Source organism: Nannobrachium achirus, assembly GCF_963921795.1.
Source record: "Nannobrachium achirus genome assembly, chromosome: 2".
Lineage (NCBI taxonomy): Eukaryota > Metazoa > Chordata > Actinopteri > Myctophiformes > Myctophidae > Nannobrachium > Nannobrachium achirus.
In genome coordinates this window covers 10,260,574-10,277,320 of record NC_137811.1, presented here as the reverse complement: position 1 = coordinate 10,277,320, position 16,747 = coordinate 10,260,574, and the positions used below count along the sequence as shown (strand labels likewise).

The 16,747-nt window shown below is 41.8% G+C and overlaps 1 protein-coding gene across 1 annotated transcript in view; it reads right to left on the bottom strand.

Annotated features, from left to right (window-relative positions):
• Positions 1–16,747, bottom strand: part of rundc3b (RUN domain containing 3b) — a 28,985-nt gene that overhangs the window by 3,714 nt on the left and 8,524 nt on the right. Inside the window, exons 4-9 of the mRNA XM_080752180.1 lie at positions 12,448–12,533; positions 11,543–11,632; positions 11,296–11,376; positions 10,319–10,496; positions 4,049–4,206; positions 206–315 (exon numbers count right to left, since the gene is read on the bottom strand). Of these exons, the coding sequence (XP_080608306.1) occupies positions 206–315; positions 4,049–4,206; positions 10,319–10,496; positions 11,296–11,376; positions 11,543–11,632; positions 12,448–12,533 (703 nt within the window). The remainder of the gene's footprint in view (positions 1–205; positions 316–4,048; positions 4,207–10,318; positions 10,497–11,295; positions 11,377–11,542; positions 11,633–12,447; positions 12,534–16,747) is intronic.

Below are 16,747 nucleotides of genomic sequence, written 5' to 3'. Positions count from 1 at the left end.
AGTATAACGTTTATTTTCGATCTGTCCAAATGGAAACCGATATTCTCTCAAGTTTTCCTCGTGACATACTGTATCTTAGGGGGGAAAGACTTACATACAGTATTTGACATACATGTAGGGTACTGTAAAGTACCAGGGGTGCAGTGGATGAAAACGTTATTCAGAGGTGCCCTGAGCCTAAAAGGTGTGAGCAGCACTAGCGTACCATGAGAGGTCCAGTGAGCGCTAGGGGCCCTGGGCGTGTGTGATGGTTCCAGAGATGACTGAGACACACTCATATCAGCTGACAGCTGCTCCAGACCCTGGAAACTCTTACTGCACAGAGAGAGAGAGAAAGAGAGAGAGAGAGAGAGAGAGAGAGAGAGAGAGAGAGAGAGAGAGAGAGAGAGAGAGAGAGAGAGAGAGAGAGAGAGAGAGTGACATAAGTACCTTTCACGCAGCCTGTTCGAGGCAGCAATATTGCATCATCATTCCACCTCATTGTTCTGTATAAAAGGTATGGATACGGAATGGGGGAACATTTGAGTGAGAAGCAGAAGTAGTGACAGGGTGTATTAAAGGGACAGCCAGCAGGGTGGGACAGGGGTGTACAGCCTTTCTAAGGTTCATGCCTCAAACAGCTCCCCTTCTCCACAGTTTCCTCCTCTTGTATTTCTGTATTTGTTGCTCCTACAGACATTGCAACATTACGCATCATCATTATCAAACAGACTGTCCCTCTCTCATACACGCACACTAGTGATGAGTGGGTCAGTCTGTTACGGGGCTCATAGAGGCAAGTAGAACAGTCTGGTGGTGTTCATTTACATGTCAAGAACCATTTGATGACCAGCAGTGGTTCCCTATGGAGACACAAAGAGTCTTCTTTGTGTCTCCATAGGGAACCACTGCTGGCCCGAAGATTATGTGGCAGCGCCTACTGAGTGACAAAAAAACGGCTTTCTGGCCTTGACAGCCCATACATCCAAACATAAAAGTTCTACTGTATCTGATTGCATTAACAGTTCTACTGCCAGATTTATTATTTATTTATTGGGGCTGGTGCCAGCAAAAAGCAGCTTACCTTTGCGATGTTATAGAAAAAGATCTATTCAATATTTCCAAACGATTTATTTCTTTATTTATTATATGTGTACTTTAGCCAAGCTGGCGGCAGAGGGCAGCCTTATGCAAAGAATTGGGCTGCTCCGCTGTTCAGAGCATAGAAATGCATAATCTAGATCAGGTCCACAGAAAACAGCCAGGAAGTGAATTGGACATCATTGATGTTTACGTGTGGTGGAGATTTGAAAGCAGCATTACGGGAGATGTTTTTTTTTACTGTAAACACCCGCGCGACCCCTCATCAGCTTACAGTCATCAGACAAGGTAAAAGAACGAGCGTTCGTATTGGCAACGAGCTGGGTTCAAAATTGGGGCGAACGGGAACGTCCAAAGCGGTAAAAGAGCAGCGTTAAACTGCATTAAACTCACTTTGCCACTCGATTTGCCATTCACTTTATGCATGCACAATACCGTTCTATTAGCTGAAGCGTAGAGTTAAAGTGTACAACTCATTTTGATTTGGTCATCTTAACTCATTTTGATAAGGAACCAGCTCAAGGACCCCTAGGGGTCCCCGGACCCCGCTGTGAGAACCACTGGTCTAGAACAGTGAATGTGTCCCATATTATGACCTTTGAACGGTAGCCAGATAAGTCTCTTCCAAAGTCGCCCCCAAACTCGTTTCCCAACGGGTCTGTGGCCTTAAGCTAGATGCAGAATAGACTAAAATCAAATATTTGCTTCTGGGGGTCCCTGGAACAAAATATTTTGTGATGGGGTATGTAGCCAAATACATATCATTCTGGGGGTCCTTCACATGACAAAGTTTGAGAAACACTGATGGCAACATACGTCTTTTTCAGAAAATTGTTATGATTTAGAAGACATTTGTAGAATGTGCCTATCAGTGGTTAAGGACCCCCAAAATGTGTTTTTGGCCGTGGACCCCCATCTCAAAATATTTTGTTCCACGGATGGACCCCTATTGCAAACCTTTTTGTTCCAGGGACCCCCAGAAGCACATATTTGATTTTAGTCTAATCTGCATCTAGCTTAAGGCCACAGACCCGTTGGGAAACGAGTCTGGGGCGACTTTGAAAGAAGGCAAATTTTCTGGTATTCCTTTGAACCCCCTGGTCTACGTACTCCTGCCACTGGCATGTTTGCTTCCTGTATAGTAGCGTATCCAAGGCAACGGCGTTGGTATCCGGGGCGCAGGGGGAAGGCCACTGATTGGTCAGATGAGCTGTCAGTTCCTGTCTGGAGCGCACGTCATTGTTCTTCAAAACCGTCCTGAACGCGCACACACGCACGTACACACATGTACACACACGCACACACGCGCACACAACACACGCATACACACATAGAGTTTTCAGTCACTAGTTTAACGTTTTCTTTCAATTATCATGATTTTATGTAAATGATGAGTGTATTACAGGTGGTCTGTGGTGGTAGCCTACTCCAGCGGTTCTCAACCTGAGGTCCGGGGTCCCCCAGGGGTCCTCGAGGTGGTCCCAGGTAAATGGAAAGGAGCAGTTAACTCTGAGTTCAATTAGTGTATTGTGTGTTTTTGGGGTCCCAGAGATAAAATAAAGATAAAAATCCCATCTTATCCCAGATCCTTTTCTTTTTTTATATATATAAATCTAATCAAATTAGGCCGTGGCCTAATGCAGTGATTCTCAAACTTCTTGAGGAGTTGTGGGTGTAACTCTGAGATGTACACATGGAACCAATGGAGGAGTTATGGGTGTTATGAGTCTAAAACTCAGAGAGTGTACACATGGCACCAAATGGACCATTTGGTGCCATGTGTACACTCTCAGAGTCAGAACACTTGCTCGCTGGCAGTGCGGATGAGCAGTTGGGATTTTATAGATTGCAGTCCCAGAGATCAAATCAAATGGGGGGCCCTTGGCCTCATGCATATAGAATCTTCTCTCCTGGGGGTCCCTGGCACAAAACCTTGTTTCATATGGAGGTCCGCGGCCAAATACATATCCTTTTGGGAGTCCTCCGCAACAACTTTTTTGCTGTGATCCTTTTAGACCAGGTGTTTTTTGACTGTACTACATTTTTGTCAGTCAATTAATCAAAAGCCCTTGGCACGAAAACGTGTGAGAGTAACAACACTAAAAGAGCTGTGTATACGGTATATTGACGTAACTAACCATATCCATCCCTTCTATTTATTGGACAAGTTGGATGGTGTGCCTGTCCTTAAGGTGCCTCGTCTATGTACTGTAAAACAGAAACACGTCCGGGTTCGTTTAACCGAATAAGGCTTCGTGTTGAGGCTGTACCTTTATCGATTGCTCCCTGCGACTATTCAATAAAAAGGACCCGAAGGACATGCGCGTGAGTGCTGACATTTCTTCTGACTGCCATAAAAGAATCAAATAAAAACATAAAAGCCACAAATGACACCGTGATGATGACACATGACAACTGCAGCATTGATCTCTGGTCGCTGTGTCATTTAGTTGAGGTCACAATCTCTTTATTCCTCTCTCTCTCTCTCTCTCTCTGTCTCTCCTTCCAGGGAGATCAATCAATCATCTCCTGTCTACAGATTGTAATATCGATCGAGAGAGACAGAGTGCTGTCTCAACACTAATTAAAAGATGGATATCGTCACTGTCGGGCAGAAACCTCGTATCTCCAAGTTTCAAATGTGTACTTTTGTTCACCAAGTAAAGCCCTGCTTCATCATACAAGGCTGTCGCACAAAAGTGGTGAAAACAGCCGACCTACAAGCACACAACGCCTCGCGGTGCGAGGCGTTGTGTGCTTGTAGATCTGCAATTTTCACTAGTTTTGTTCATTTTTAAAATGATAAATACAAAACAAACGGTCTTGGACATACAAGGTTTCCACCCGACAACGACGATATCTTCTCTTGCACAAACACACACACACACACACACACACACACACACACACACACACACACACACACACACACACACACACACACACACACACACACACACAGACTCACAGCTGGTCCTGCAGCTCCAGGACGATGTACTGCAGCTGCTGTTTCTCCAGGGTGTGGGTGAGGTGAGCGTCCGTCAGCGTCTGCTGCAGCGCTTTGTTGTGAGACACGGCCTCAGACAGCTGGGCTTCTCTCAGACGCACCAGCTCCTCCAGGTAGCCCTGACAGACCAGCGGTGAGGAAAAATAGTATTTTTAATGTACCTAAGTACCAGTAAGACTACTTAATCGGGAGATAAGTGACCGTCAAGTCGCATACACAAAGTTTAGAAGGAAGTCATAGCCAATCAGGAGGGAATATGGGAAATGGGACAGATCCATGTTGATGACATGACTTTAGAGATACTAGACTCTGGGACTTCAAGGTCTATCTAGTTTAGTTAAGGTTTTAGTTGATCCCCATCATAAAATTGCCTATTTTTTTTAGTATTGTGTAGATAAATTATGTGTGAACACAGTATCAGATGTTTCCAATCTGAACGTGAACTTCACAATAAGAAAACTTAATAAATAATTTCACTACTTATTATTAAAAATGTGGCAACACGATACCTGGCAACCGAAGTATAAACCAATCAAAGCGTGTGTTCCTTATACGGCTCAGCCGTTTCGGCCAATCACGTTCCTTGATGCAGGAAGCAGGAAGTACCCGTCGTGGACGCTCTGATCACAGCTAACCATAGCAGCTAACACACAACACAACGACAACTCCTGTGAAGGTAATATTTGTTTCGTGATGATGCTCATTGTTTGATATACTCATGAACATTTACAATGAACGCAGACTATAGAATGAGCCGTGTTGACGACGCATTAACATGGATCATTATAACGTTTGTGGCGATCATAGACGGGACAATATTGATGGCAGCAGGCTGTTTTAAAGATGCACATTTAGCGTGAATATTTACAGCTGCAAATGGTTAAGATATATTAAGCAGTGGCCAATCAATATGTCCCGATCTTTAATATAAGACAATATAAGTCCCGATCTTTAATTAAGACAGCTGTTAATGTGTTTGAAGTGTTTAGATTACGTTTGTCTTGTCACAGTGCTCCATCTACATAGCCTACTATATAATACTACGACCCTGTTCAGTGCTATGATTTACTGCACTGTCAAATATTAAAGGTTTATTATATGGTTAATTGTTTTATCTCGATCTTCAAGTTGATGTGCTGGTACAGTTAGATTCAGGCTCTGATGCCATTCTGTCTACTTGTCCTGGCGTGGTAGTACAGTATTTAGAATGTAGTGAGTATTAAAGGTTATGCTAACAGTTTTGGCTCTAAATAATCTACAGAGCCTAAATAATACAGAACAGAACACCCGAGATTACATTATACAAACTTAATTGGATATACATGAATGAATGGTCCATCGAAGAGCGCTTTGAGTACTTAGCAAAGCGTTATAAAAATGCTTCATTGTTATGTGATAATATGTGTTACAGACTACTTGACGTGGGTTGCAGAGCTGCAGGAGCCACAAACCACAAGATCTGGGAAATCATTGTGACGTGGATTGTGTCATAATGCAGACAGCAGTCTTATGAGATGGGTCTACATTCATGATTGAACATATAATGCAGCCCATTTTAAAACGATTCTGGAAAATAAAGATTTATCACACTTTTTGGTGTCTTTTTTTTCTGTGCATGCAATCTATCATTGTGCTGCTCTTTGACACGTATGCTAGTTCATGCTGGTGTGAAATCCACTCAAAATGCAGAAAATGTGTGTTAAGTCGTTGCTGGGTCAGCCACAGTTTGCTGCTGTTTTGTAATATCTTTAACTTTGAAGAAATTACTGGTAACTTGGTATTTCACTGGTTACCATATCTTTCTGAATGCTTTCTTGTCATTTAGTACAATGAATGTGTTACCGTGTCTCTTGAAATGTGCTCATTATTGGTGAAGATACTTAACTGTAATTCTCAAAGACTCGCATTGGTTCAGCACATAGTTTTTTGCTCTGTTAGTTTCATTTGATATTAAAATGCAACTCGAATTAATCCCCTGTGTGGACACTGATCAGATGACAGGAAGAAGCAGCTCATCAATGAAGGTACTTTGTGTTGCTTTTGTGATTTGTTTAGGGTACGATATTTGAATGACTTCACACCTAAGTCCCTATCATGGAGTTAAATCATTGATAACTTGATGCATCTGAGTGGGAAAGAGTCACTTATGGCGTTCCACAAGGTTCCGTTTTAGGGCCAAAATTATTTATATTGTATATTAATGATATTTGTAAAGTGTCTACTCTATTAAAATACGTCTTGTTTGCTGATGATACAAACCTATATTGCTCTGGGAAGAATTTGGAATGGCTTCTGAATGCAGTAGAAGTAGAATTAAAAAGGTTAAAAACATGGTTCGACATTAATAAATTATCATTGAACATAACTAAAACGAAATACATGATATTTGGCACAAGGAAAATAAATCACCAAGCAACAATAAAAATAAATGGTATGGAGATAGAAAGAGTAAAGGAAAATAAGTTCTTGGGGGTAATGATTGATGATAAACTATGCTGGAAATCACATATAAATAATGTAAAATTAAAAATATCTAAAATTATAGCAATATTATATAAAACCAAATATATCCTCTGCCAAAAATCATTGTTTTTGCTTTATTGTTCACTCTTAGTTCCATACATCACGTATTGTGTGGAAATATGGGGTAACACCTATAAAACTAATACCAACCCTATTTTTCTACTGCAGAAGAGAGCTATAAGAATAATAAATAGATCTGATTACTATGAACCAACTAATAAACTATTTATTAAATATAACATCATGAAATTCTATGACATAGTTGATCAGAAAACAGTCTTATTAGCATTCAAAGCACAGCTTAAATCACTGCCATTCTGCATTCAGAAATTGTTCCAAATCAAAGAAACCAAGTATGAGCTGAGGGCCAAAAGCTTGTTTGAAATGGAGACTCCTAGAACAAACATTAAGAAGAGATGTACATCATTTAGAGCACGAGAAATATGGAATAATTGTCAAAATGACCTTAAAATGTGTAGTTCTATTTACCTGTTCAAGAAAAACTTTAAAGATAATGTAGTAAATATGTATAAAACTGTTTTGTAAAAGATGAAATATTATATTAATGCGAGAAACGCAAATTGTTAAATTTTTTTCTTTTGTTTTTTGTGTTGTTTTGTTATAACATTACAATGACTTTGTTTATGATTTAAGAATTTAAAATTATAGAAAGGACAAAAAGGGTAGGCACTATAAGCTTCGGCTTCTGCCTAGTCCTTTTCGGTTGAATTATTGTTTATTTTTTTATTTTGTGTTGTTATTGTTTTTACAATGATTTTAACCTTGAACCGAAATAAAAACCATTCATTCATTCATTCATGCATACTCGTTCAGTTCATATGTTAATGCAGACCTATAACAGCCTACAACGATGCCCAGGGCAACACTGCATATTATCTATAAATGGCTCACAGTTTAAATAACGTAGTCTACAGTTTATTTGGACAATCATCTGTAACAGATAAAGTATAATTAAATACGACGTGATTAACGTTTGTTTGACATCCACATCACAATTACATTGGACGGGAGATGCATCGCGTTGATCAAAGTGAATGACTGCTATAGTTTTGCTAGTTTTCATCACCTAATCACCTTCCTTTCATAATCTAATCTCTACTTGTATAATTGAAAGCAGAAAAATAATGTTACCACTTATTTTATGATAATGGTAGTATGAAACGCCCGCGTTCCAGAGACTACAGTGTCAGTGAACGACAGGCAATAGCGAAAATATAAACTGGTATATAAAAGTAGTCCAACACGGTTATGAATTACAGTATTTTCTGGACTATAAGGCGCACCTGACTATAAGGCGCACTGTCAATGAATGGTCTATTTTCAAACTGTTTTCATATATAAGGCGCACCTGACTATAAGGCGCACATAATAGACGCTACCGTTGCGTTATGCATCCAACAGATGGAGCTGTGCTAAAGGGAATGTCAATGTCAATGAATGATCCATATATAAGGCGCACTGGACTATAAGGCGCACTGTAGTTTTTTGAGAAAATTAAAGGCTTTTAAGTGCGCCTTATAGTCCGGAAAATACGGTAACTATTAGTAGTCTATGGTATACCTGTTGCAAGTTCGTTAGGAAAAAGCAATTTATTACGCTAATGTTAGTCTTTTTGGGCGAGAAATGTCAGCTTTTGTAATGTTTTCTTCCTGGTTGCCATGGAGATGTCTTAGGTGCCCTGTATATTTGCCTGTTTTAAATAGCATTTGATAAAATCGGTCTTTCTCATTAATGCGTACGAATTCAATATGAAAACATTAATCACAGTACTCATACGAATTTTATATGTCTACTGTGAAAAAAGAATGTTGTTTTAGAGTGGGGATCAATGAAACACACAATAGACGGCCGCGTCCCAGTGACTATACTGTGTACCGCTTTGCGTGATTTTAGGCCAAAATCTGTAGGAGCAGTGTCCAAAAATTTGTTTTGCAAGAATCAACCTCATGGTGGCGCGAGAAGAGGGCCATGTGAGAAATGAGCGGTGGAGGTTGTGGTTTGGCAGCCAAGGAGTGTGTGCGTAAAGTTTGGCATGGATAGGGGCAACGGTGGCGGAGATATGAGTAGGGCAAAAGTGTGACGTGACGTGTGACGGACAGACTGACTGACAGACTGACTGACAGACTGACTGACTGACAGCCAGTCCAGGTTTTGATAGTAACTGCAACCTGACGGTCGCAAAAAGTAGCAATGCTGCAATGTACTGTAGAAACACTCTGTTACAAGTAAAATTCAAGTACAAAAGTCAGTGGCAATGAAAAAAAAACATTAGCTGGAAGAAACGACAGGCAGACCCAAGCTGGGTGGGCGGTCGTCTGCCTCGACCGAGTCGGGGGGAAATAAATATTGGTCAAAAAATATAATAAAAAAATATATATTTTAAATTCTGCTAAGCAGTAACCTAGATACTGTATGCTATGACTAATTTGATTTACAGTTGTCTACCTCTGCGTGTGAGCGTGCACGTGTGTGTGTGTGTGTGTGTGTGTGTGTGTGTGTGTGTGTGTGTGTGTGTGTGTGTGTGTGTGTGTGTGTGTGTGTGCATGTGTGTGTCCTTAATTGGCAGGATGTTCTCCTGCTGGCACTTAACAAGCTAATTGTCCAATTAGCTGCCCTGGCGTCATTCAGACAAAAATACCACACAAACAAAATAATGACCTGCATGCATGTGATCCTGTGGGAAAAAACAACTCAAGTAACACAGAGACGAACACAGGCCTACTGTGTGCACGAGGCACGTGCACAAACTACTTCACAAGAGTGATAAACGCCCACAGGAGTTCCACTGATCTCATTTCAGTTTGGGGAAAAGTGGGACTGAGTTACTAGGGCCCAAGGTGGAGCGGCCTTAATTATTTTATACTTCAGCTATTGAAAAATAGCAGATCTACAAGCTCACAGCGCGGCACCGAGTGCTGCGCTGCAAGCTTGTAGATCTGCTATTTTTGAAAAGTGGTGAAAATGTGTGAAAGTCTTTGAATATATGTTTTTTCTAAGTGAATATTTGTAACTCAAATTTTGCTTCTGCGGGGGTCCCTGGAACCAAATATTTTGAGATGGGGGTCCGTGGCCAAATACATTTCATTTTGGGGGTCCTTCATATGAAAACGTTTGAGCACCACTGTGTGTCTGTGTGTTACTCATTAACTTGCTTTACCTTGGAACCTGACCACAGAGTGGACTGCATGTCTATCCAAGCAGTAACAAGATTGTAATTATGCATCACGTTAATGTTGCAGCCGGTAAAGTTTAGTTTAGTATTAATGATTTATCCAATGTAACACGTTGAAGCTGCCAAATAATTGCAGTGGAGTAAAAAGAACAATGTTTGCCTCTGAGGCGGAGATGAAGAATGAAGTATTGTAAAAGTACCTCAGTAAATAAAACATCTACTGATGCAATCTTGGACACATCATCAGTGTTGTATAGGATCTCAGGGTGTTTCGGGTCTTGCAACAACAGACACCCTGATTTTTAAACCCTCCTTGCAGTCTGTAGTGTTTGGGTCCTTCCTCACAGAAGTGGTGGTTTGGCCTGCCAACCCTCTCCATCCCAGCAGAATTACTACTCAGGTACAACACATGAGTGGATGTACTGACTTATTTACTTTCCACCACTGAGCACACACAACACACACACAACACACACACACAACACACACACAACACACACACAAGCTGAGGTTACCTTCTGCTCCAGGACCATGCGGTACTTCTGCTCCAGTCGTTTACACTTGCTGACCCAGCTGCTCTGCTGGGTGAAGATGGCGGCCGCCGTGGCCACTCTGTCGGGCGTGCTGCTCTCGCTGCCGCTGCTGCCCATGGTCCTCATCTCCTCCTCGTCATCGCTGCTGATACTGTCTGCACTGCACCGGGCACGACACAAGAGGGCGCACTGCACTTGAGAAGCTGCATTCACTTAACCACATGACGGCCAGACTAAGGCTTTTCACGCGCGTCTGTGCGTAGAATTTACTGCGTGCGCACAACGCGTTTGTAAAGATACAAGCTGTAAAAATAGGATTGGTTCTGTTTTGTACATGTGCGTATATGCGTTTTGTACACAGACTCCTCAGGTCTACCGCACAAATACTCCATCCTCGGTGTAGCCAGGGGCTTTTAGCACACGGACGAACAGCGTCATATACTGTATATCGTGGTATCATTGACAAATAGTGAAAATACCTGACCTACAAAGTCTGCGACACATTGCGAGCTTGTAGGTCCGACATAGTCTGCATTTTGGAATAGTTTTTATATATTTTCTAGATCGTCTCTATCGGGTGGAAACTTCATACGTCCAAAACTGTTTCAAATACGAATAAAACAAGTCAAACAAAAGTTTAACGATTAGTCAATGGTGTTCCAAGATTGGGATGTTTACCGAGCGTTCGTGGTGATACCGAGTGGGGACAGGGTAGGTTGTTGACAGTATGTGGTTACTAAAGCCTCTATTAGAGTCCAGGGTGAAGAGCTATTCATTTCACCGCGGTGTAGTTTTCTAGCTATCACCTAAAAATACATAACAAAGTCTAGGTGATAGCTAGGAAACTACAACAAGGTGAAGTGAATAGCTCTTCACCCTGGACTCTGTTAGAGCCTTAAGTGGTTCGGTTGTTGGGTGGTCGCTATAGTTGTAAATGAACAAACTTAAGGATCACGTACTTCTGAGTGAACTTCAGGTAGGGTGTGTAGTCGATCACCGCAGGGCAGGTGCCATCCAGACCATCTCCTTTCAGACAGAAGCTAACCAGAGAGGAAACATGGATCAAGACCCTCTAGCTAATGTATCTGTCTGTCTTTCTATCGTTCTTGCATATCTAGCTGTATTTGTATACAACTTTTTGAAAACAACGAGCCATTTTGGAGTAAAACAGCTTTGCTTGAAGTTGATGGACATGAGGTTTGCTACCTGAAGTCAATGGTATTGAGGCCGATGAGAGTGTCTGCCAGTAGGCCTGCCTCCTCTCCTAGCATAATGGATCCATCTTCATAAAACCTCCTGCACACAAGAAGCACACACACACACACACACACACACACACACACACACACACACACACACACACACACACACACACACACACACACACACACACACACACACACACACACACACATATTGAAGAAACAAACAGATACAATCGCTCTCTCTCTCTCTCTCTCTCTCTGACTCTCTCTCTCTCTCAATCTCTGTTGCTCTCACACAAACAGATTGTAGCACACAGACAGTAGGGAAGCTGAGAGAGAGACAGCGTTGGAGAGACATACAGTCCATTTAGTCCATTATGCTGTTTATGATGTGGATGCAGGGGCGTCACACCAAATTCTGGGCCCTGGGTACAAGGATTCACTGCGGGCCCCCCATGAATGTTAACTATTGAAAAATAGCAGATATACAAGCTCACAGCGCGGCACCGAGTGCCGCGCTGTGAGCTTGTAGATCTGCTATTTTTGAAAAATCGTGAAAATGTGTGCCAGAAACCTATGTCAAGGACCCCCAAGATGATATGAATTTGGCCCACGGACCCCGATCTTAAAATATTTAGTTCCAGGGACCCCCAGAAGCAAAATTTGAGTTAGAAATGTTTGCTTAAAAAATACATATATTCAAAGATTTTCACACATTTTCACAACTTTTCAAAAATAGCAGATCTACAAGCTCGCAGCGCGGCACTCGGTGCCGCGCTGTGAGCTTGTATATCTGCTATTTTTCAATAGATAAAGTTATTAGGGCCCCTCCACCTTGGGCCCCAGTAACTCAGTCCCACTTTCCTACCCCTTGTGACGCCCCTGTGTGGATGTAAAGTGTCTCACCTGGTGTTTCGAAAGTCCCTCAGTGCAGAGGAGATGTACTCTGCTAGTCTCTTCTCCATGAGCACTACCCTGATCCACGCCCTGCCCTGTGTGCACGCACGCATGCACACACACGCACGCACGCACGCACGCACGCAGGCACGCACGCACGCACACACACACACACACACACACACACACACACACACACACACACACACACACACACACACACACACACACACACACACACAGACAGACAATATACTCAATCAATAGTCATTCTGTTTTACTTTTATTATCCAGGAAATGTTGACTGAGCACTCTTTTACGGGAAAGTCCTGCTTGAAACTCAAATTACAGTTACAATAACACAGTGAAGGTGCCACAGTCTGACGGGTACAACAACAGGCTGACCAGTACAACCACAGTCTTCTACAGTTGCACTGGGAGCTGACCAGTACAACCACAGTCTTCTACGGTTAACCACTGGGAACTGACCAGTACAACCACAGTCTTGACCAGTAGAAGTTTGTGTGAACCTTATGTAATGAGATTGATAGAGTGGGGAGTGTTTTTAATTTACTAAACATTCAGTCCTAAAGCCTCTATAGTCCACAACTGTATGTATCTGTTACGTTTTTGAACAATCTTGAAAGTGTAATGGGAAATACAGATTTATTGTAGATGGGCATTCGTCCAATCGGCGACAGGTCTTAATTGGTTAATATCATTCAAAAGCCTGCTGTATCATTTGAAAACAACAACGTGGTTGTTGTAGGAAGAACAGGACTTTTATAAAGGCCTATAAAAGGCCTTTCACATTTTATTTTTAGCTTTTTAGCTCAGGGGTTCTCAAACTGTGGGTCAGAGACTCACTACAGTCTCAGTCCACAAACAATCTGTCGTCCACTTCCACCAGTGGTACACAATGTAGGCTCATTCATTCATAGGGAAGGTAAAGAGCCACAAGCGTAATTTGGTAGGGTTTTTGGGTTTTAAAAACCCAAGGGCCCCCCCTAGTGGCGAAAATAAAATGTGTTTTTAATAGGCCAAATAAAAAAAATGCGCCCATATCTACATAAATTCATACAGGATATTATATATATATTGTAATTTCCAATATATTAGGGGTCCCAGGGCCCTACTTTCCTAATCTGTGGATTAATCATTGTAGTTTGCGCTTAAATCGCGCAAAGACAACAGACCCGGGCCCCTTTGATCAGGGCCCCCTTGATCTGAAAACCCATGGGGAATAAGGTCTAATTTCGCCACTGTAAAGAGCAGTTCACAGCGGTGAAGAGCAGTTCATGGCGGTGTAGTTTTCTAAAGTCATACTAGGGTGAAGACAGTGAGACTTTAGAAAATGACACCGCGGTGAACTGCTCTTCACCTTCTCTGGAGTATGAATGAGTCTTTATTCCCCTCCTCCTCCGGCAGAGGGAAGAGCTCATATATTTGACCCCTGCAGTAAAGTCACCGGGCTCTCATTGCTCCACTTCCATCAACAGCCCAGCCACTGGAGATGATGGAGAGCTTATAAGTACCTCAGCATCGTCCTGGACAATAAAGCAAGCTAAGCTTCTTGGATCACCACATCACCAGACAATTGTACAAGTCCCTCTGATCCGAGTCCAAGTCGAGTAGCAAGTCATTTGGTCCAAGTCTCAAGCAAGTCTCAAGTTTTTTCTGTTGTGGGCAAGTCAAGTCGAGTCGAGGCACAAGGTTATGTCAAGTCAAGTCGAGTCGAGTCACAAGGTTGTCATGTCAAGTCGCGTCGAGTCAAGTCGCGTCGAATCAAGTCACAAGGTTGTCAAGTCAAGTCACAAGGTTGTCAGTTGAGTAAGTCACACGCTTTTCAAGTCGAGTCACAGGTTATATCTCAGGTTTATATCTTGAAGAGAGAAACCTTTCTTCCTAAAGTAAATGTCAAAAAATAGCATGCAGATTAGTCTGCAACTCTGCATGAATTAAACCAGTATACAGCTTAAAAGCTATTCATTTATCCATTACATGTCTGATCATTTAGAACCTAGGTAGATGGCAAAGGATACATTCCATTAAAGAAATGGCATGTTTGACAAATGTTTATTTTCAACATTTTGCAACATTTAATACTTCAACAGGCCTATTGCTTTAAAAACAAAAACAAACAAGACACAATAATCTTAACGTGCATGCTTTGTACTACTAGTACTGTATATTAACTCATATGCTGCCATTTAACAATACCTTCGTACTCTTTAACTGCCATTCGTCTCCATAGACTTCCATGTAATTCATAGTGCACGGATCATGCACACCCATGCCTAGATAATGCACCACGTGTGTCCACATTGCTCACAGCTTTCAAACAAAAAAATCCGAATGGAAATCCGTTCAGGCATTCATGAGATAGCAGCCATTATGTTTTACACTGTTGTGAGCTTGGAGGTCTGCTACCTGAGTTGTATGGGGGTTGTATGGGGGTTAAACAAGCAATTTCGCGATCGCTATCATGCCTACTAACGTTTTTGGGGTCCAAAAAAAATTAAAAAAAAAAAAAAAAAAAAAAAAAAAAACTTTTTTTTTTTTTTTTTTTTTTTTATTCACGGGATTCACGGGCGTGGCAGGGTGGGACAACGGGATTTTTAAGGGATTCACGTTTTTGGCAGTTAATGAGTTAATGTCATTTCTCATCAGGCACAAATTTAGCTGCCTATACTCCACTACACATGCATTTGTTTGGGGTCCCACCATGTTCCAAAAGGATACGGGGAAATCTCACTTTTCCGAACGGACATTATTTCGACCATAGAGTCGGGTGTCGAAAAGATGACATGTAGTAACAGCGACACGCTCCAGCGACAAACTGGAAAATAACAGAGAGTGGAGTGAACTAAATTCAACTCTAGCTAAGCAAAACTTGTCGGAGGCTAAATGAGAAGGAATAAAGCTTTTGCGTGGGAGTTATTTAGTGAAGTTCTTAACCCTGCTGACGACTGGATGTATGTTATGAAAAGTGATAAAGTGTTGGAAGACGGAGGCTTGCTACCATGATGGATAATTGGATATTATTATTTATGCAGTCACAGATCAACGTTCGTGACAGTGGTGAGTGACATTGTTGTCTTATTATTAATGTTCAAAAAATTATCGACCGACAGTATATCACCAACACACACATGCACACGCGCACACACTTCTAATAATGTTATGTTCTTATGTTTGGTTTCACTTCTCTTCATGCGCCGTCTTCAAGTGGCGGACAAAGTTTGACGTCGTTCCCTCTTTGTCTTTGAGTTTAGCGTTGCATATCTTGCATTGAGTGTTCCTCTGTTTACCATCGGAGTGGAAGTTTTTATATGGAACTGCAGCAGCAGAACCGGTAGTGGCTGTATTAGGCTGGGGGGCAGCAGTATAGCCATTCGTGCTGTGTGTGTGTGTGTGTGTGTGTGGTGCCTCCGTGGCTGCAATCAATCAATGAATAAAAGTGTGAACCTATAGCGTGGCGTTCACGACTGCTTTGGTGGGTGGCGTAGCGGCAAGTCGTCCGAGTCAGCGTGTGTCAAGTCGAGTCGAGTCGGGAGTCATTGTCTTCCAAGTCAAGTCAAGTCTCAAGTTTTTGTCCAATATGTCCGAGTCAAGTCCAAGTCGTCAAAATATGACTCCCAAGTCAAGTCAAGTCGAGTCATCATGACTCGAGTCCAATTGTCTGCACATCACACACATCCATAAACACTGCCAACAAACATTCTCCGCCCGGTGCAAACTCAGTGCTCTGCTCTCTCAGCCAAACCACACTGCTTCTGTACTGTAGTAATGTAGAACCCCACCTCCTGCTGTACTCTTGTGAGTGTCAAATTGCGGGGCCATTTGGTTTAATGTTTCACTCTCAAGAGTACAATTGTTGTTAAACATCTGAATATGTCTACACAATTGGAGATTGTAGAAGAATTTTGATCAACGTTTGCCTGTTATCTCTCCTATGGTCCTACCATATAAATACAGAATGGAATTGTGGACAAAATCTTAATCCAACAATAACAAAATATTCAAGTCTTGGGTCTGAGAAGCAAAAACGTATCAAATGGCTCAAATGCTGAATAAATAATACACCTTGATATGAAAAAGGTTGACAGAGAATTGATTTTGGGGTTTGTATTGTAAAGTACAACGGTGTGATGTCATCACGTTGTACTTTACAATACAAACCCCAAAATCAATCCTCCAGTTCTAGGCAACACAGAAGGGGGGGGAACTTTTTTCTATTTCCACACAACTCCTCTAAAGTATATTAATGACATAGTTCAATATTGAAAATGGGTGGTCTTCCCCTTTA